The 20,910-nt window shown below is 37.7% G+C and overlaps 2 protein-coding genes across 3 annotated transcripts in view; both read right to left on the bottom strand.

Moving 5' to 3' along the window:
- Positions 1–6,198, bottom strand: part of ccdc88aa (coiled-coil domain containing 88Aa) — a 30,268-nt gene extending 24,070 nt beyond the window's left edge. The window contains exons 1-3 of the mRNA XM_082190146.1: positions 5,545–6,198; positions 4,798–4,898; positions 1,978–2,083 (exon numbers count right to left, since the gene is read on the bottom strand). Coding sequence (XP_082046272.1) covers positions 1,978–2,083; positions 4,798–4,898; positions 5,545–5,604 — 267 coding nt within the window. The 5' untranslated portion in view covers positions 5,605–6,198. The remainder of the gene's footprint in view (positions 1–1,977; positions 2,084–4,797; positions 4,899–5,544) is intronic.
- Positions 6,199–11,359: 5,161 nt separating this feature from the next.
- The window catches only part of pld5 (phospholipase D family member 5), a 34,285-nt gene continuing 24,734 nt past the window's right edge, over positions 11,360–20,910 (bottom strand). For both annotated transcript variants that reach the window (XM_082189932.1, XM_082189933.1), the window contains exons 6-10: positions 20,643–20,840; positions 17,126–17,277; positions 14,721–14,886; positions 14,509–14,599; positions 11,360–12,706 (exon numbers count right to left, since the gene is read on the bottom strand). In XM_082189932.1, coding sequence (XP_082046058.1) covers positions 12,456–12,706; positions 14,509–14,599; positions 14,721–14,886; positions 17,126–17,277; positions 20,643–20,840 — 858 coding nt within the window. In that variant the 3' untranslated portion in view covers positions 11,360–12,455. The remainder of the gene's footprint in view (positions 12,707–14,508; positions 14,600–14,720; positions 14,887–17,125; positions 17,278–20,642; positions 20,841–20,910) is intronic.

The following is a 20,910-nucleotide window of genomic DNA, read 5'->3' as shown; positions in this document are numbered from 1 at the left end:
CGGAGGAATAAATGTGTTATAACGTTATATTTTTTGTTGCTGGTGTTTATTTTATGAATAAAATAAATATTAAAATGAATATTTTTATGGAGTAACCATTTTATAAAAGCAATGAGCCCCTTGAAGCCGTGTTTTACAATGGAGTTTTACAGCCCCCCCCCTTCGCGGGCCTTATTGCTTAAGTAAACGGGGTCTAAAACGTTTTGAGCTTGTCCACTTTCGACCACTTCCAGAGGTAGTCAAAAACACATTCAACCGGATTGCTTTCGTAGTGTAAACGCTCATGTGGTCGAATGTGTTCAAACAGCCACAAAAGACTCCGCCTCCTGACCTAATGCATAAACATTATGGGAAGCGCTCTAGACAGACAGGATTTAAACTTTGTCAGCTGAAGACCCAAGTTTGGTTTGAAGAAGAAAAACGTACCAAGCACAATGTTCTCTCGACATTCCTGATATCTAACACACTCACAGCATTCGGCTGGACTTGCGGCTATCAGAGCAGAAACTAAAGCTGCTGCTTTACGTATGTTTTTTCCGTTGTCTCCTTTCACGTTCATATGTAAATTGCGTGAAAAGCCCATACAATTACCTGCCCATAGACCCTCCCCTCAAAGAAATCAGAACAGAAGTGGTTGAAAGTGGACAAAAGAGATGAATTAAAACACCAGGTGTGAACAGGAATGTGTCTCCCTCCCTCATCTACTTGTGATCCGGTCAACCACAACGCGTCTTAATACCAGGTGTAAACAGGGCCATAGAGAGCAACTGCACTGCCCACTTTTTATTGGCCCTGGTTTTGGTTGTAATTCTCTTATTCATTTTCTCCAAAGGAATCCAATAATTCAATATAGCCTTGAACCAATCAAACCAGCTCAGGAATGAATCACAACATTACAACATTTGATATCAAAGCAAAAAAAAGTACCTTAAAATCCAGGAGAAAAGGTACACGACTGTGTATTACCGTATCTAACTGTGCATTTATCACTTTTATTGGCTGTAAGTCATTGATTGTAAGTTTAATTGTACAACGTTTGTTGTTTATTGCAAAATATTCAAACAGATACAAACATTACCTCTTTTTCATTATAATGGCAACTTAAAGGAACACGCCGACTTTTGGGGACTTTAGCTTATTCACCGCATTCCCCAGAGTTAGATAAGTCCATACATACCCTTTTCATCTCCGTGTGTGCCTTTAATCTGTCTGACGCACCCACCGCTAGCCTAGCTTAGCACAAAGACTGGAGGTAAACGGCTCCAGCTAGCATACTGCTCCCAATAAGTGACAAAATAACACCAACATTTTCCTATTTACATGATGTGATTTGTATAGTCACAGCGTGTACAAATAACAAGGTCACATGAGACACAGCCATCATCTAACCATATAAATACTGGGAACTATATTCTCAGAAGGCGAAGCACTGCCACTTCTGCGAAGTGATTAACTCCAACTCTGAGCGAACTCTCTGCTCCTCAAATCACTAAATCACTCCGCCCAAGTAGCAGTGCTTCGCCTTCTGAGAATATAGTTCCCAGTATTTATATGGTTAGAAGATGGCTGTGTCTCATGTGACCTTGTTATTTGTACACGCTGTGACTATACAAATCACAACATAAATGTTGGCGTTATTTTGTCACTAATTGGGAGCAGTATGCTAGCTGGAGCTGTTTACCTCCAGTCTTTGTGCTAAGCTAGGCTAGCAGTGTACTGTTTTTTTTTTGTACTGCAGTCAGACAGAGTTACGGCACGCATGGAGATGAAAAGGGTATGTATGGACTTATCTAACTCTGGGGGATACGGTGAATAAGCTAAAGTCACATTTCACATACGGTGAATAAGCTAAAGTCAAATTTTTTACATTTAATAGTTTTAAGAGATTAATGCAATATCAATGAATGTGATTTTTACTTCTGAAAACACACTCTGTTTCTGCTCCGAAAGGCACCTGCATTTCTCTCTGTGACTTACCTGGTAGTATGATTTGATGTGGTAAATGAGGACAGACAAGTTTTGAGCTCTCTGACCGACATCATTGTACACTTTGTTTAAAACTTGAACAGTCCCTTTGGGATTTCTGCAACAACAAAAAAAGAAAAAAAAGAAAAATGTATTCCTGTAACACAAAATCAACTAAACTAAGCAAGAAGCATCCAAAACATCTTGTTTCTGAAGACCTGCTTAGTGTATTAACCTGGACTAAGGGTAGGAGCAATAATAGCAACAACTCACAATCTGTTCATTCATTCTGGGTTTTTTTTTTCCACATGACTTCATTCATCAAGTAGCCAGCACGAAAGCAGACACAGACAGAGCCAAAGAGCAGCAGAATTCAGTTCAGGTCAAGTCTTGACTGAGTCTTTAACTCTCTTAGTTCAGCAGCTCAAAGTTTGAGTACTGACACAGTGACCTGAAACACTGCTGTCCCATGATGCACTTCTGTATGGGATGTGATCCGTGCCACCATAAAAAAAAAAAAAAAAGTCTATAGTCAAGCTCTAATCCATCATCCTCCAATCCATCATCCTCCCTGAATCCGTGGGATTACAGTTTCAGCTTCATGCTGTACTGTTACTACCTCAGCATCATGAGAACACAAGATTTCAGCATTGACTATCCTTTAAATGGCAATTAAATATACACACATTACCCTGCAATGGCATGGATGTGTTTTAAACATTTAAAACCAGCTATGGATTTTTGTCTCGGAGATGGAAATAGAATTTGGGGCAAAAACAACTCACCCATATGCACCCATCCAAATTCTGTCCAGCTGAACAGTCTGAACGACTGACTACAAAGTGTTCCTTCATTGCCATGACAAAGCATACAGTGTTTTAGGGCTCCTGCATGGAATGAGTCATTTAAAAGCTGAAACACATGCCGTCTGCAATAAATGCCCGATATTAGATGCAAACAACACCAAAGGGTGGTGGTAACTTCGCGTCTGGAATTTGATCACATGTGCAACAACAACCTGTGAACTGAAAAGTCACTGAGAGAACCCTTTCAACAGTCTGCCCTTAAGCATAGCACTTAACTAAGTGTTTAATTGCTTTGGATGAATAAATTAGACTCAATAGTTAATTGAATGTGTGCCAAGTTTCCTTTGATGTACATACACTATCATTCAAAAGTTTGGGGGTCAGCAAGAATTTTTTTATGTTTCTGAAAGAAATCTCTAATGCTCACCAAGGCTGCATTTATTTGATCCAAAAAAAACAAAAACAAAAAAACCCCAGTAAAAACAGTAGGGTAAAATGGGGCTAAAGGCGCACCGGGGTAAAAGGCGCATTTGACTTTAATCTATTTTAAACCACAAGATGGCACAAAAATTCAGCTCAGCCGTTTTCGTAACAACCGCTTTTAATGATGCACGTGGAAATTTGGCTGATCGTGGGCGGCAACGCAAAGCTGATTCTGCGCTAATTTGATCTTATATTTAATGTTTTTAAAAATGTCTTAGATTTATGTAGCAAAGGAGAATCAATAAAATGATTGACTATATTTTGAAACAAGGCCTTGTTAATGATTTTCAGTTTCGTTCACTTTTTCAATAACGGAAGAATATGTAAAAGTATGGAATTAAAAGTAAAGGTACCATAATTAACATGATAATATACAGCTGGCTGATTTTTCCATTTGTTGACATAACATGGTTATATTCAGATGGTAAATATCATATATCAAGTTGGGTGTCCACCGATAATCACCAAATTTATAATGACACATTAAATAATAAAATGTCATATTTATTTGTTACTACTGTAAAACTATATTAATTTATTATGGGATCTCATTCAATGCTTTCAGAATCTTTACTTTTTTGATTAATTTTGTTTCTGATTTTTAAAATGAACATATTAATGACAGTATATTTATAAAATAATAATTTTATTTATCAAAATAAACCAAAAATAGTACAAACTTTGCTCAAATTGTTTTGAACAAATTTTAACTTAGACATTATTAAAAACATATTATTTTAGCTAAAGTATTTGTATAAATAATGTGTGCATTTTGCCCCAAGCTGGTGAGCCTTTTACCCAGTGTGTTTGGGTTAAAAGGCCCACCTTGCCACCTCATACAGTTATAAGATTTTAAAACAAATTAACCACTTTTATGATTTATTTTCACACAAAATCTGTTGCTCCATCAATGTTCAATAGAAACATATTTTTTTTCTACAATATACACTATGGGAGCACATTTCTTAAGGTGTGCCTTCAGTCCAGTTGTACCCTGATATTGTCATATATTATTAATATTTACAATATGTTTTCTCTATTTGATAAAAAATAAATGTTTTCTATTTAAATATTTTTATAATGTAATGTGTTGTTGTAATGGCAAAGCAGAATTTTAAGCATCATTACTCCAGTCTTGAGTGTCACATAATCCTTCAGACATCATTCTAATATACTGATTTGCTGCTCAAGAAATATTTTTTTTTATATTATAACAATGTTGAAAACAGTTGAGCTGCCTCATATTTGTGTGGAAACTGCATTTGTTGAAAAACTAAATATTTGTGGAAACTGGAAACAGCATTTATTTGAAATAGAAATGTTTTGTAACAATAACATCACTTTAATGTCCCTTTTGAATTAAATTCATAAAAGTATGGATTTCTTTCAAAAAATAATTTAATGATCCCAACTTTTGAACGGTAGGCCTATGTCCCATTTCGTTTTTTTAAATATGAAGTTGAGTTGAAGTTGAAACCTCAACTATTCAAATGAAATGCTGATAATATATGTGTGTGCAGATTTATGACATACACATACTTACATTTGATTCATGATCTTGTTCAAGAATATTCCGTCCACTAATTCAGTGTATTCAGAGAGCAAGTTCCCCTCCTTGTCACCTAGTTGACCAAATGTCTTAACCTTTGAGACAGACATAAATGGGTAGTTAAAGTGACATGTCTTGAAGTGACAGCAGTGTCCTGAAGAGGGACATTCTCTATAAATGACAATTATCTAATTATACATGCATATGTGTGGCATTTTGAGACCTCAAATTGAAATTACATGATATATTTGTTCTCTTAAACTCATTAGTCACATTGCAGGCCAGTTAAACAAACTACAAAAATATAATAATCAGTGAAAACCAGGGCTAGTTCATACACTTCACTCCAGTGAATATTTCTCAGAGCATGTTTATGATCTATACGAAAAGTTCAGTGGTAGAGACACAAACCTAAACGTCTGGGCTACATTAAAATGCCCACCATTAGTAGCCTATTAACTTTTTGTGACAACATGTCCCCATAGAGGAGGAAAATGTTACAGTAAGTTAACGTTACATGAGGTAAGCTGTCACAATGGAACCTTCCATTGATATCGCCTTTTTAGATAACGTTACATTTAAAATGTGAGCAATTCACTAAACCACAAAAAGATAAACAAAGAACATATAGAAACATACACACCTATACAATTACAGAACAAAACAAATATAGCCTATAGAACAAAAATAATACATAGGTAGGTACACACACACATCTGCACATAACAAACTGCAACTTACCCAAGTGACTAGAGAGCTGCTCATGAACTGCTCTAATGTCTCTGGAATGTCACCCTCCATATTAATATTACACGATCAGAGAGATTTACAAGTCAAAAACACTTGGAAGAAACACAAAGCCATATAAATCCAGCACTGATGTTTAACCCTCTCCATAGGCAGCTGAGCGGAGGAAATGTCGCTGCATCATTGAACAAAATCTGCAATTCACACCGCTGCGACGCAAGACCTCATAGAATTCGTGAAGCTCATTCCTCGTCAACAAACTGGTATCTGTTATTAGATTGAAAATAAACGCCGAATGTTGCCGTTTAAATATTCCATCAGGACTGCAGCATCTTCCGGAGCCACTCAGACACCACGCCGAAACTGCAGTGCGCGTGACTGCTGGAGGTCTAGCACTCACAGTGCATGTGAAGTTATAAAGTAAAGGCCACCAGCAATTAGAATCCACAGAACATAAGATTTTAATAACTAAAATTAACTGTCATTCAGTGCGATTTCATGATTCCTTTCATCAAATGGGGGGGAAAAACAAGGTCTAAGTGAAAAAGTTTTACTGGGTGTTTATGTCATTTTCCGTCCCAGCAGCAGCATCTGATCTGGACAGCAGTATCAGTGGTTTAGTACATCTCTGACCTTAATCTGTTACCATAACAACAGCCGTCAACCCCCAATCACCAGTTAAAATATAATCTCTCTTGGACTGTGCTTTAACTCGTCGTTATAGGCTATAATGACCTCATCAACAAGTTCTGCTGAGGGGTGGAGTCAATGCCTACTTGAGAACTATTTTAATTACTTGGAAAGGGACACGATTCATTTAAATATGTATAGTAGGCTACGTCTGTGAGTCAATATATCATACGATGAATGTAAAAAAATGTACAGGGCAAGTTGTTTTTGCCCAGTAAATGATCTTATTTTCAAGAAACGGCTGAATACACATCTTTTTCGGCATCACTTGATCCATTAACACTTTCCTTTCTCTTCTCTTCCCTTCTCTTCTACTCTATATCTAGCTATATTTAAAAAAACAAAACAAACAAAAAAAAACATTGTCCTATTGTTAGTTTAACAGCTTATATTGCTCTTCTCATTTGTAAGGCGCTTTGGATAAAAGCGTCTGCTATGATTAAATGTAATTGAATCTAATGTGAGGCTTTGGCGCCATCTTGCGGAAGAGTTTAGAATTCCAGTTAAGACTGCAGAATCAGGTTCTTGACTAAATTAGCGGCTCCACTTGCACTAAGGAGGTGCTGAGCGATGTTAAAGCTTAGCCAAGGGGTCCTATTATGCCCTTTTACGAAGTCTAGATTTTGTTTTGGTTTGTACTATAATGCTTTCATGCTTGATTGTTCAAAAAACACATTATTTCCCCATATTTTACAAATTGTCAGTGCCATTTGAGTTTAGAACCAAAAGAAGGATGCAGAAATAAAATACTGTGTACTCATTACTCATTCAGTAAATGTACAGCTAAACAGAAGTGTTTTGAGTCTGGATTTGAATGTGACAACTGTAGGAGCACATCTGATCTCTTCTGGAAGCTGGTTCCAGCTGTGGCTGGCATAATAGCTAAAAGCGGACTCGCCATGCATGGAGTGAACACTTGGTATTTCTAGCTGATATGATCCTAATGATCTGAGTGATCTGTTAGGTTTATATTCAGTGAGCATATCTGCAATGTATTGAGGTCCTAGGCCATTTAGTGATTTATATACCAGTAATAATACTTTAAAATCAATCCTAAATGTAACTGGGAGCCAGTGTAAAGACCTGAGGACTGGTGTGATATGTTCATATTTCCTGGTTCTGAATCCTGGCGGCAGCGTTCTGTATGAGCTGCAACTGTCTTATGGTCTTTTTGGGAAGGCTTGAGAAGTCCATTACAATATTCCACCCTGCTGGTGATGAAAGCATGAACAAGTTTTTCTAAGTCTTGTCTGGAAACAAAGCATCTAATTCTTGCAATATTTTTGAGATGATAGTATGCTGATTTAGTTATTGCTTTGACATGACTACTGAAACTAAGGTCTGACTCCAGAATCACACAGAGATTCCTGACTTGATTTTTAGTTGTTTGACCCCTAGAGTGAAGGTATGCGTTCACCTTGAGAACTTCATCTTTGTTTCCAAACGCAATGACTTCAGTTTTGTCTTTGTTTAACTGAAGAAAGTTTTGGCACATCCAACACATCAATGCACTGGCACAGGGAGTCAATGGGGCTGGAATCATTAGGTACATCTGTGTGTCGTCTGCATAGCTGTGGTAAGCAATTTGGTTATTTCTCATTATTTGGCTCAGTGGGAGCACGTACAGGTTGAACAGGAGTGGCGCAATAATTGAGCCTTGAGGGACTCTGCATGTCATGGATGTCCATTCAGACTTATGGTCTCCTCACATAATAACCTCTCTCTCCTAAGTATGACCTGAACCATTTTAGGACTATCCCAGAAAGCCCAACCCAGTTTTCCAGCCTGTCAAGAAGTATGTTATGATCAATAGTGTCAAATGCAGCACTGAGGTTGAGTAGTACCAGAATGGATGTTTTGCCTGAATCACTATTTAAACAAATATCGTTTATTCTTTACGAGCGCTGTCTCTGTGATGTGATGTGGACGGAAACCAGCTTGAAAATTGTCAAAGTATCCATTTGAGATTAAGAATTTGTTCAGCTGATTGAAGACAACTTTTTCAATGATCTTGCCTATGAAAGGAAGAATTGACTTGAGATTGGTCTGTAATTGCTCAATATGTTGCTAACTTGCTATCCAGATTGCTCTTTTTCCGGAGGGGCTTGACAACTGCAGTTTTAAGGGACTTTTGAAAAGTCCCATAGAGAAGTGAGGGATTTACCACTTCTAGGAGATCTGCTTCTAAGCAGTTTAACACACTTTTGAAAAAGGAAGTGCATGGGGAGTGTGTCAAGGGTGCAGGTTGATGTTTTAAGGTGCTGTACTGTTTCTTCCAAAATGTTACCACTAATTTCTTCAAAATCAGACATAGTAACTTTCTGCGGATGTGGTCTGATCTGTCTGACCTCAGTGCCACATAAGGATATGCTGATCGCCTTTCTGATATTATTGATTTTCTCCGAGAAGAAGGAAGCAAACTCACTGCACTTGCTGTCTGAGAGCATTTCACTGGGACTCTGGCTTGGGGAGTTTGTTAAGACTCTCTACAGTAGCAAAAAGAGTATGTGTGTTGTTTATGTTTCTGTTTAAAGTATTTGAGAAGAAAGTCTGTCTAGCTTTGCCTAGTTCCACATTGAAAGCATGGAGGCTGTCTTTATAGATTTTGTCTGCCACTCTTCTTCCTGACTTTCACAGGAGCAATATCATCTATTACACTCTGTACTTTTGAGTTAAAGGACTCAAGGAGAGAATCAACAGAGTTAGCAGATATGCTTGGTGTTAAAGATATAGCCTTCATAAATAGTACACTAGTGTTCTCATCTAAGCATCTCTTCTTGGCAGACACAGATCTAGCTTCAATAGTAGGAGAGATCAATATGTCAAAGAAAATACAGAAATGATCAGACAATGCTACATCCTTAATAACCATCGATGAAATGTTTAGACCCTTACTGATAAGTAAATCTAGAGTGTGTCCACGATTGTGTGTGGGTCCGTGTACATGTTGAGTCAGGTCAGAAGTATTTAAAACAGTTATGTCAGATTTCTTTTGCCATATTGGTTTCTGCATTATCTATGTGGATATATTAAAATCCCCAGCAATAGCAAAACAGTCCAACTCTGAGGAAATTGTTGATAACAGCTCTGTAAAGTCCTCAGCAAAGGCTGGAGAGTTTTCTTTTTTTGTACTGGTTCTGGAACCATTGTACTGGTTCTGGAAGCTGTTATCCATAAAATGTGCAGCACACAGATAAACGTTGGGGTTATAATATTAAGGAACAGTGTTTAAAATAATTTTTAACCACTCTAAATTTGTCAGCCTTAGGAAGGTCAAACAAATGAGTTTTGGAAACGGGGTGGACAAAAACAGCGTCTCTTTGGCGTCTTCGCAGCTCAACCAGGCCTCGTCCTCTTTTTTGCATATTCCGTGGGCAGGAATTATTTAAATGTAATAATTGTAGTTCTTGGAAAGTATATTCTGTTAAATATAATATCTACTTTGGGGTGGACCTTGAGCTTTGTAACCTTGTAGATCTTTTTTCATGCTCAAACAGCAATATTACATACTAACTAAAGTTGAAAAAGTGAAAAAGCATAATAGGACCCCTTTAACCTTTCTAGAACTTCCGCTAGACTTTAGCCACAGTATTACACAAGCCTCATCTTTCTATAACTCGAGGTTTTTGGGCGTAGCACGGTACTTTAATTTCTCAGGCAGAAGCAAAGCAAGCTCGCATCTGCTTTCAAGCGTTTTGAGTTTTAAGCTCAAGACATTAGCGGTTTTCACTGTCGCCTTGCTTCTTTTTGCTCCTCTCGCTTTTTAGTCTCCTACTTATAGCCTACTTATACATTGTTGACAGATGAAAAATGATGAACATTTAACACCCTCAAAAATCAGCTCACTTGGAGCTTCTGGTTTCCCTTATGGACTGCCTACTGTGGATGTGTAAAATGATTGACGGCTACAAATCATGCTGGTTAATTAGCGTAAAACGGTGTATCTCTTTTCAGAATGATTTTTTGGTTTACAGGTTCTAGTGCCATGATATATCGGCATGATATATCATGATGACAGCTATTTCAGGAAAGTCTTTCAGAGAGCATTATTTTCGAGATGGTCCTCGCTGCAGAACACAAGATACAGGAGGCGGGGTTGGATCCAGATCCAACTCCTCCCACCTTACATATACCTAAACCTACCCATCTCCACCCCCTGATCCCTAAACCCACCCCTAAACCTACCCATCTCCACCCCCTGATCCCTAAACCCTCCCCTAAACCTACCCATCTCCACCCCCTGATCCCTAAACCCTCCCCTAAACCTACCCATCTCCACCCCCTGATCCCTAAACCCTCCCCTAAACCTACCCATCTCCACCCCCTGATCCCTAAACCCTCCCCTAAACCTACCAATCTCCACCCCCTGATCCCTAAACCCACCCCTAAACCTACAAATCTCCACCCCCTGGATCTGGACCCAATTCCGCCCCCTGGATCTTGTGTACTGCAGTGAGGTACTGGTATTTTCTACAATTCCATAAAAAATAGCTTAAAGCTAAAGGGTTAGTGAAAAATGAAGATCATCCCATAATTTACTCACCCTCAAGCCATATCCTAGGTGTATATAACTTTCTTCTTTAAACCAAACACAATCGGAATTATATATATAAAAAATATCCTGGCTCTTCCAAGCTTTATAATGAGTGAATGGTGTGAAGCCCAAAATATTGCATTCATCCATCATGCAAGTAATCCATGCAGCTCCAGGGGCTTGATAAAAGCCTTCTGAAGTGAAGAGAAGTGTTTTTTGTAAGAAAAATATAAAATTTTTGCTTTTGTAATTGACCATGCCATTTATTTAAAAACCACAAGTAAAAAAAAAAAAAGTGTAGGCCTATGATTTGTATTCTTTATAGATGATTATGTTTAAAATTATGTTTAAGAGGAACATGAACATTTGCCTGTGAGCTTCCATGTGTTCAATGAGATGTAAAGTGTGAGAAGTATGAATGAATTCAGACAATTTGTTACAGCTTTGGCTCTGCCAAACAAATTGCTCCCCTGAGACAGGCTTTAAATTGATTTGGTTCTGAGAAAGGTTTGCTGACACAAATTACTAAACATCAACACAGTGAGAAATCAATGGGACATATGTTGCCTATTTGGCAACTGGCAGTCAATTTTTAATTAACTCTTTAATATTTAATTATAACAGTCGGATAAGGTGCTATACATTTAATCACATCATAAATTGTTCATTCCATACAAAAATGGACATGGGACTATAATTCATTCCAATATATGACCCATGCTGCAGAAAGCAGTTTTATTATATATGTCTATAAGTATACAGTATATCATAAGATGCATCATAAGAGGTAGTCATCCAGAAAGCAACAGCAGCATATAAGGCAAAACATGCTCAAGCATCAGGCCACTAACTACTGAGAAATCAATGCAACATATATGGTCTGTATTATAAGATCAACATCAGCAATGACTGTTTAATAAAAACATTACTCTTCCATTAAAACAGTCAATTAAAGGATATAAAGCTACATATAAAAGCTACTATATAAAGCTACATTTAAAGGGTATAAGCTTAAAGTATTCAATAAGAAAAACAGTCTATTCTTGTGCGTACGATTGTACATTACTTCAAGGCTGTGCATGCTGCATCATGTAAACATTTTTTATATATGTATATATATATATACACAGTGTAGATGTGCCACAGTATCTAGTCGACCAGAAAGCAATGACAGTATAATGCCGCGTATGTATTGAGCATGTGTGTTGGCATATATGCAGATCTTTTCAAAATGTATTTTAGTAAAAATGTGCTTGATTTCTAAAAAAACAATGGCTGATGAACATCTTGAGAAAAACACAATGATTATAAAATTTTGGTAATGTCCTTTCGTGACAGTTTTCCACGAGCAGTATTGAGTCTCGGAATATTTTGTTTTAAAATAAGAAAAGTCTGAATATTGGAGTAAATCATTGTCATAGTTCTGTTTATCTAAATAGGCATGCATTATATAAAGATTCAGTGAAAGTGTAATCTGTTTTTCCACTAAAAGTGCTGTACTGTATAATGTTAAAAAGAAAGCACACACAAAAATCGTTTTCCTTCACAGAAATCCTTCAGAGATTATAATTCAGTTCCATTGACGGCATTTGAAAACTCAAATTGTAAGTCATGGCACAGATGTTCTGAGGCACAAAGTCCTTGGCTTATTGGTCCCGCTTCAGAGAGAAATTCCCGCCGCTCACTCATGCTCTCTGCTCTCTGCTTTTGTCTTCAGAGATTGCAGTTTCTGCTTCCCATGTTGGCTCTCCTGAAGGGTTGTGCTGCCAGATAGCAGGCTTATTGTGTAAGGTGAAAACCAGTCTCTTTCAAAAGCAGCAGTCAGCTGCTCTACAATCGAGTCCTGCCCTTTCTGCTGGTTCTCCGATTCCTGAATCACCAGCCCGGCTCCGGCGTTTAAGGCAAACTCACTCCCAACCCAGTCCAGATTCCCTTTTTGAGAGAAAGTTTGAATATGTAAGTGCCAAGTTTGAATAAATAAGTGCAGTACGCTAAATAACTCGCTGCTTCACTACCATAGTACGATGCATCGTTGAAGAAATCAGCTAGCTAGTCACGACTGTTTCCCGATACCGTATTGTCGCAAAGTGGTCGTTCAACCACGTTAGTTTATGACGTCACGCACGTGGTGCGTAATAACTTCTTTTAACGAATCTGAGATCGAATTAACGCTAGATGTTTTGCTACAAATTACAGACATGGCACCTGAGGACTATTTCTCATTTTTCTCAGTTATTTTGCTTTATTTCCAGATTCAATCATAGGCTCGTTCTTACATAGTCGAGCACGTTCGCACATGTGCAGTCTTCAAAAATCTCTTAACAAACTAAAAGACATAAATTACATTTGTATTTATTCTAAATAGAAGACACAGGTTGTACTGAATGTCAGCTTGCTTATTTTGCTCAATATAAGGATTTATTGAGTCCACATGTCATACAAACTAAAAACTATGCTTCTAACCACAGGTGGAGAGCTGTGATGGTTTCGGGAAACACCGACTCGTTGAACTATGCTGATGACGACGGAACTTGCGAACATAGTTGGCTAACGATGCTTTTGGGAAACGCACCCCTGTTTAGTTACTATCTCTATGAAGCCCCTCCTTCCGAAAAGTGCAATGTGCTCGGATTGGTTAGCAGGATCAGTGTGTTGTGATTGGTCAACTGCTTTGAGTGTGTTTCGGAGTTTACGTAAAATGCGGAGTTTCAGAAACAGTGCACACTGATATAGAGAATAACTTCGAGCTTTGTAACTCTGCAGAATGTTTTTTATGCTAAAAAAGAAACATAACACACTAAACATCTTAATACGCTGATTTCACGCAGCCGTTATTTTGAAATCGAAAGCGAGGCTCCGGTGGGAAGAAAACCGGAAGTGTCGCCTTTAATCACAGGAGAGTCGTGAATGCGATGGCGTATTGTTGTGTTTAATGATGTTGTGTCAATTCTAAAACTGTACATACATTTCTTTTATACTTTAGACTATATACAGTGAAATTCATTTATAAATAAAATATTTTTTATATATAATTCAAAAAGTAAAAAAAGAAGCAGGAATGAACTGTATACATATCCTATATTGGATATTAACATCCAATAGTGTAAATCGCGGCAGCAGCTTCAGGTTGGTAATCCAAGGCATTGTTGTTTATCTTTACTTCCGGGGTTTTTCCCACCGGAGCCTCACTTTCGATTTCAAAATGGCGGCTGCGTGAAATCAGCGTATAGATCCTCACACTACATCAGTTAATATGACGTAATGCACTTTGAACTAACATGAACAGACAATGAATGAACAATAGTGTTTTTATGAACAATTTTATTAACAAAGATTAATAAATGCAGTAAAAACTAACATTGTTCATTGCTAGTTCATCTTAGCTAGCTGATGCATTGACTGATGTTAACAAATGAGACTTAACTGTTTATTTTATTTGTTAATATGTTTTTTTTTTTTTTTTGCCCATTTGCACTATTGTTATTTTACTCAACTAATTTTATTTTACTTATTTTGTATTGCTTTGGCAATGTACATTTTTTGTCAATTTATGTCATGCCAGTAAACCACAATCAATTTACTGCGTGTCTGTGTGTATGTGAGAGAGAGAGAGAGAGAGAGAGAGAGAGAGGGAGAGAGAGAGAGAGAGAGAGAGAGAGAGAGAGAGAGAGAGAGAGAGAGAGAGAGAGAGAGAGAGAGAGAGAGAGAGAGAGGAGAGAGAGAAAGTCTCTTACCAATGAATATTGCGTTGTCTGTCACCATAAATTTATTCTCATTTATCCTGTGTTGAAATCCTCCCATCTGCTCCTTGCCTCTGTAAAATCTCTGATTCAAAACAAACACACATGTATATAAAATACAACCTATTGTAAAAATAGGATTTAATATATGTTTAGGTGTGTGTGCGCGTATATCAACAGATCAATAAAGTAGATTGTTTCCTCACCACCTCTATAGAGCAGACTGGCAGTCCTGTGCAAAGAGCCTGCATTGATGTCATAAAGTTAAAGGTCAGCGGATGTGTACGTGTCCACAGACCGATTAAGAGACGAACTTTGACCTCTCTCAGTACTGCAGCCTCCCGGAGCATCTCATCTATTGGCGACCAGTATCTGAACCAAAAAAATAATAAAAGTGATCAATCTCCAAAAGAACAATTTTGCCCATTTATAAATAGCTCTAAAGAGTTACACTTCAAAAAATCTATTCTTAGTATCCTTGAAACATCTTTCAAGACAAATTCATTTGAGAAGCAAAAACAAGACCTATCTTCAAAGAACCTATCTTGAATATTTAGATACACAAATATATTTTTTTATATATATATTTTTTTTAATAGAGCAAGACTTGATTCAGGAAACTTGTAAAAATTGGTAGATGTGAAAAAATAAATAAAAAAGCACAAAATATAGCATGCTTACTTAAGGAATATCTTAGCTTCACACAACACAAAAAGTTAAAAGTTTCAGTGATTTTCCAAATAATTTCAATGTCTTTTATTTTGAAATGTGTATTGTCTTATAGGGGTCATTTGATGCATTTTCATGTTTTCCTTTTTCTTTAGTGTGTGTTTTTTTTTTTTTATGCTTTATTTCCAAAGAATAGCATGTACAAGGGTAACTTTCATATTACATCAGAAGAACATATCACATGCTTAACAATTGATAAATAATTGCAAATTATGCTTTGTTCTCAAATTGATAATGTTAACAACATCAGCATTGTGACTTCATTTAATGCCCTTCCGATATTTATCCTTGTTTTCGCATGGGCCCGGTTGCAGTCTCTTTTTTTCTGTAGCCACTCCGAAGTCTTTTGCATTTTACAATGGGTAAATCTCCAGTTGTCACTGGTGATTGTGGTTTGAACCTTTCTGGATCCGCCATCAAATTGATAAGTTTAATTATATCAAGTGCTGCGAGAAAAGGCTATAAATCTCCTCCTCCAACATCCTCACACGCAATATAGCCTACTAGCCGAGACTCCTTCTTTATGTGTACAGATGTGATATAATGATGCAAAGACATGCTCGAATCCACCAGTACCACTGGAATTAAAAACATTATTACAAGCTTACCATTTTGAATCGAGCTAAGGCAAACAGATAGTTCTGAACACTGGCTGGTTATGTACTTGCTCAAAAATGTATTTTGGATAATTTTTAACCCAAAAAAGTTACAGACTGCAGCTTTAAGCACTGTAAAATTTGGTTTGCATTTGTGAATATATTTCATATATATATTGGATACATTTGCATAATGCCACCCAAATGCATATGCAAAGGAAGTAGGCGTGGCTTCAGTTATCATAGTAGTGTTGTTTCCGCCATGTCGTGGAGACGCTGTGTGTTTCTATGCGAAAGCAAAAGCACTGTATTTGGCCTTCCGAAATTGGACGCAATTAGGAATCAGTGGTTAAGATTTATTTACAGCGCATTTTACAGAGGACAGTTTCCTGAACCTGGGAGAGTACAAGGCCGGCTGTGCACAAAGGCTATTTCTAAAAAAATGGGGCAATTCCAACTTTGCTAGGGCAATCTGGTGCTTCCGAATCTGAGCCTGTAAGTATGTTTTATTATTTGTCAAAGTATTTGCTATTGTCTGTTAAAGGTGAACTAAGTAACTTTTTTTACCTTAACTGAACAGCTTCGGAGTCATTGGAATGGTTATATTACTTATTTCGCAATACGGCCGCCGCGTCAGGAAGTATCGTGTGATATCAGGTCTCGCGATGTAAACAATTGCTTTACGGCCAAAAGAAATCTGCTAAAATGCTGTCATTATTGCGCTCCCTCACGCTGTCCGAACCCGAATGAAGAAGACGCTTTAAAGAACGTCCCATCTGCTTTGATGTCGTTGATCTATAGCCTCTGGTGTCTGAGAATCACCAACGAGTTTTTACAACAGTCTTGTCAAATAACTATTCCGAAGCTGTGGGGGGAGCTCTAGAGAGAAACCTGCGAGCAAAAAGCGAGAATACAGCGAAGAAATCCCGAAGCTACTGAGTGCTGCTTTAAATGCGGAGTTTTGTGCAGTGTAGAGTAACACACATTATTTGTCGTTTAGATGGCCAATCAGAGCACACTGCTTTTCTTGAAAGGAGGGGCTTTGTAGAAATCGACTCGTTTTAGAAAGACTGTGCATAGAGGAGCAACAGAAATGTACAGTATGTGAAACAAATAAAATAACATTAAAGCATGTTACAATACACAAAATAATGATCTTTGAAAATAGCATCATATGACCCATTTAAGAAATGTTATCAAGGGTTTTTCTGATGGCAGTACTTGCTTATCAATAACCCTCACTAAACCCTCATTTTTTTGACATCAGTTGTTAGTGCTGAAATGACCTTATGATTGCTGATCCTCTGAAGGTGCGATTGACTAAGGGCAGGTAATCAGTTACAGAGACGTAGATGAATCTCTTTGCTTCTCGAATCACATGTCGTATAGCATCTATATCTCTGCTTCGACCCTTGGGGCAAAACAGATCTGGAGACGTCTATGAAGAAAAGGAGGGGGAAAAAGATAAAACAGCAGTTTTCTTAAAAGTATTTTTTTTCCGCTTTAATTAGTTTGGCCGGCACACCAGAGCAAGGTAATGAGATGGCCGTGTACCTGTACATACATCATTGTCAGGAGAAGGATTTTATCACTGAGCTGGAAATGTCTCCCTGCAGCCTATAACATGACAGCACTATTCATTTGAATGGGATGATGGATGTCTCAGATGTGTTGAGTTAACATCCTGTTGCTGGAAGGGAGTCAAGATTCATTATACTCAAATTAGAATCCGATGGCCAGTGTCCTCACATGTGACGCAGATGGGTGTGGAATAACGTCACCGGGATAAATTACCTGCAGAGGAGTGATCTTTCCTTAATCAGATAATATCCATTGGAACCAATGAAAGGGCAGTTTACATAAAAAATATGTGTTATTAGATTGGACATAGACGTAAACATATTACAAACAGCATGGAACTGGGGAATTGAACATGACATGTTTGTGTAGTGACATGTCAAATGTATTAGTAAGTACTGTCATGAATCTCATATTTTTCTTACACACAACTACCACCCCCACACAGATTGAATATGTGGTTTACGGGATCTCTCCATAGGCGTAATGGGTTTTATATTGTACAAACTGTATTTTCTAATCTATCCCCTTACACTAACCCTACCCCTACCCCTAACTCTACCCTTCACAGAAAACTTCTGACATTTTTTGAATAAAAAAAAACACAGTTTAGTATGTTTTTTTAAGCCATTTGGTTTATAGGGACACATGAAGTGAACCATGTTTATGTTGTAATGTCATTATTATGACATTATTATGTAATGTCTATTATGTCATTATTATGACATTTTTATGTAATGTCATTATTATGTTGTAATGTCATTATACACATTTGTGTCTTCATAAATCATACATACAAGAACACACACATGCATGCAAACACACACACACACACACACACACACACACACACACACAAACACGCACACACACACACACACGCGCACGCACGCACGCACGCACGCACGCACGCACGCACGCACGCACGCACGCACGCACACACACACGTTTACTTAGCTGGGACATTGCATAGACTTCTATAGTTTTTTTGAATGCAGCTAGCTATAAATATATAATTTATAAATACTATAAAATAAAAATAAAAATCTGCATTTACTTTATTTTTATGCCGTTTTTACAAATGAGAATGTCCCCAAAAGGAGGTTTTGGGAGTCAGGTTTAGCTAACTTCTGGGTACAAGTTTTCCCCTAAAATATGGTTAAGTAGGTACACACACACACACACACACACACACACACACACACACACACACACACACACACACACACACACACACACACACACACACACACACACACACACACACACACACACACACACATACATATACAGTATACATATATACATATATACATATGTATATATGGTTAATGTTTGGGGTCGGTGAGATTTTTTTTGTCATTTGTCATTATTTAATCAAATGCATTTATTTGATCAAAATAGAATAAAAACAGATATTTTGTGAAATATTATTATAATTTAAATTAACTGTTTTTAATGTATTTTAAGGTGTAATTTATTTCTGTGATTGCAAAACTGGATTTTTACAGTCTTCAGTGTCACATGATCCTTCAGCAATCATTCTAATATGCTGATTAGCAAGAAACATTTCTTACTATTATCATTGTCAAAAACAGCTGTGTTGCTTTTCTGTGGAAACCATGATGCTTACTTTTTCAGGATTCTTTGATGAATTGTAGAAAGTTCAAAAGAATAGCATTTATTTGAAATATAAATAATATATTGCAAATATAAATCTCTTAAAAATATAATATTTGCTGTATAGTCATCAAAAATAAATCTATAAAGTTTTGTCATCAAACTCTAGATGGCACAGGCTAATAGGTCCTTAACTCAAACTCTAGATGGCACAGGCTAATAGGTCCTTAACTCAAACTCTAGATGGCACAGGCTAATAGGTCCTTAAGTCAGTCTGCTTGCAATCACATCATTTTCTATAGGGCACAGCTGATTGGTTCCTGCTGTATTAGTAGCCAATGAGCTCACTGCTCAACCTTCAAATACTTGGTCAGCATTTGCCTTAGCAATGCAGTGTGCTTTCAGAAATCCTCAACCTTCCCCAGCTCCACCTGTATAGATCTGCTGTGGGTAATTCATGTACGCTATATTGTACAGCAGCAGCATGTCTTACTTGCTCACAGCAGCGTGTCGTGTATGTATTGGCAGTAGCAAGTCCAGTACTTGCCACTGGACTAGCAATAACATCCTATGTGTTGTAAGGATGCACTAAACACAGGTTACCTTAAAAGAATATATTTAATTTAGAGGGAAAAATGAATACAGAATGGCACGGCATATATCAGTCTCTGTCCAACTCTGCCTGAATGCAGGGCTCCGGGGTAAACCCCAAACATGGGTCTTAAAGGGATAGTTCACTTTGAAATTACATTTTGGTATGTTTTAGCTTACCTCAAGGGCATCCAAGATGTAGGTGTCTTTGCTTCCGCAGTAGTTTCAATTTTGATATTTTTAGGTCAAACCGTTCTTGTCTGTCAGTCATAGAATGAAGGTCTATGGTCACCACCTCAAAGAGCATGCACAGTGAAGTCCAAATTGATGGCCTAAGACACGAAACGAGCGGTTTGTGTGAGAAAACGAACAGTATTTATATTGTTTTTATCTCTTGTACCTTTCCGGCGCTTGCGCAGACTAAGTCAGAACGCGCGCACACGTCACACACCAGGAAGGGCGCGCCCTCAGATCACTTGGACGTGGTTGTGTACAAGAGGTAAAAACTATATAAATACTGTTCGTTTTCTCACACAAACCGCTCGTTTCGTGTCTTAGGCCATCAATGTGTACTTACGATGGGGAATTGTTTAATTTGGACTTCTCTGTGCATGCTCTTTGAGGTGGTGACCATAGACCTGCATTATATGACTGACAGACAAGAACGGTTTGACCTAAAAATACTGCGGAAACAAAGACACCTACATCTTGGATGCCCTTGAGGTAAGCTAAAACATACCAAAATTTAATTTCAAAGTGAACTATCCCTTTAAAGGAACACACACCCAAACCATTACACAGCAGTCTAGCAGATCTATTCCGCCAAGACCAACCATATCAACATTGTCATATCCATTACCATGCCAAACACTCTGAGAGTTACTTCAGGATACTGAAGATAAGAGAGTAAAATGTGTGACAACTATCCCCTTCTTCCCTTAGTACTTTAAAAATAGATGTACACTGGCAAATCACCAGAGTCAGACAAAGAAGAGAGATATTTATTGATCTCACCGACACATAGGCAGAAGCGTTTGTATTGTTGAGTCTGAGCTGGAGGGGCTTGTCTCTGCCGAACACGGCCGTGACTCTCTTGGACCAGATTGAAGGGATGTAGTCTCTGTACTGCAGCTGCCAGTAGAAAGAAAAGATCCTGTGCAGGTCCAGAGCCAGACAACTACAGTCGTACACTATCACCCCCAGCTCCTTCAGCTGAAACAAACAAAACAGGAACAAGAATCACAAAATCTCAATATGAAATGTGAAATGTGAAATGCTTGAA

This window comes from Leuciscus leuciscus (assembly GCF_965113295.1).
Source record: "Leuciscus leuciscus genome assembly, chromosome: 14".
Taxonomy (NCBI): domain Eukaryota; kingdom Metazoa; phylum Chordata; class Actinopteri; order Cypriniformes; family Leuciscidae; genus Leuciscus; species Leuciscus leuciscus.
This window is presented reverse-complemented; position numbering and strand designations above follow the sequence as displayed.